Source organism: Pteropus alecto, unplaced genomic scaffold (genome assembly GCF_000325575.1).
Source record: "Pteropus alecto unplaced genomic scaffold, ASM32557v1 scaffold98, whole genome shotgun sequence".
Lineage (NCBI taxonomy): Eukaryota > Metazoa > Chordata > Mammalia > Chiroptera > Pteropodidae > Pteropus > Pteropus alecto.
Window position 1 is genome coordinate 1,457,800 of NW_006443570.1, and position 1,111 is coordinate 1,458,910.

At 53.6% G+C, this 1,111-nt stretch overlaps 1 protein-coding gene across 1 annotated transcript; it reads left to right on the plus strand.

The window, feature by feature from the left end:
* Positions 1 to 274: 274 nt before the first annotated feature.
* LOC112473184 (keratin-associated protein 2-4-like) lies at positions 275 to 664 on the plus strand. The gene has a single exon (XM_025041733.1). The coding sequence runs from the start codon at positions 275 to 277 to the stop codon at positions 662 to 664; it is 390 nt and encodes a 129-aa protein (XP_024897501.1).
* Positions 665 to 1,111: the final 447 nt, after the last annotated feature.

Below are 1,111 nucleotides of genomic sequence, written 5' to 3' on the forward strand. Positions count from 1 at the left end.
ATTTAGTGAGAATAAACAATACAAGAAAAGAAAAACCATTTTTGGTGTGTGTGCATGGATATTTATGAGGTGAGGGGTCACCAAAAACACCATTAGTCAATGCTAAGTCCTCACTTAATTGGCCAGGAAATTCACAAGGAAGTGACCATACATCCTGGGAGTTATCAGCTCTCGGCCAGGGTATATAAAGGGCCCCGATGGAAGGAAGACATTCACACCTGAGAACACCCAACTCCTCTCACCAGCCAAACCCAGCCCAGCCCCAGACACCACCATGACCAGCTCTTGCTGTGGCTCCACCTGCTCAAGCTGTGGCGGAGGCTGCTGCCAGCCCTGCTGCTGCCGCGACCCCTGCTGCTGCCGCCCCTGCTGCTGCCAGACCACCGTGTGCCGCCCCGTGACCTGCGTGCCCCGCTGCACGCGCCCCATCTGCGAGCCCTGCCGCCGCCCCGTCTGCTGTGACCCCTGCGGCCTGCAGGAGGGCTGCTGCCGCCCCATCGCCTGCTGCCCCACGTCCTGCACGGCCGTGGTCTGCCGCCCCTGCTGCTGGGCCTCCACCTGCTGCCAGCCCATCTGCGTGCAGGCCCCCTGCTGCCGGCCCCCCTGCTGCCAGCCAGCCCCCTGCCGCAGCACCTGCAGGACCTCTCCTTGCTGCTGCTGCTGAAACCCAGCTGTCCTCACAGAGCAACACACTGGAGCCTAAGCACGGATTCGGCATTTTAATCAAGTTGAAAGAAAAATAGATTTTTTTCATAAGGTGACAATAGTCCTTTTTATATCCTACCATCTGGGTACACAAGTTGTCCATCACCACCCTCAGCCAAATTCCCATGTGTCTCCATCAGTAGAAGTCACCATGGATGGTAAGCCCACTTTTAAAAGCCCCCAGAGTGGACTTGGCAATCCCATCCTCAACTCCAGAGGCTGCTCAAACCCTCCCCATAATCTTTTGTAATATGCGGCTCGCTCATTTACAATAAACTATTTTTTTCTGTAAACCTTCCTGCTACTTGATTCATTAATTTTAGTTCATGCATATTAGTGTACACAGATGAGCAGACGATGAGTAGGAAAGAGAATAAAGAGGGAAAAGGAAAAAAAAGAAGAGGAT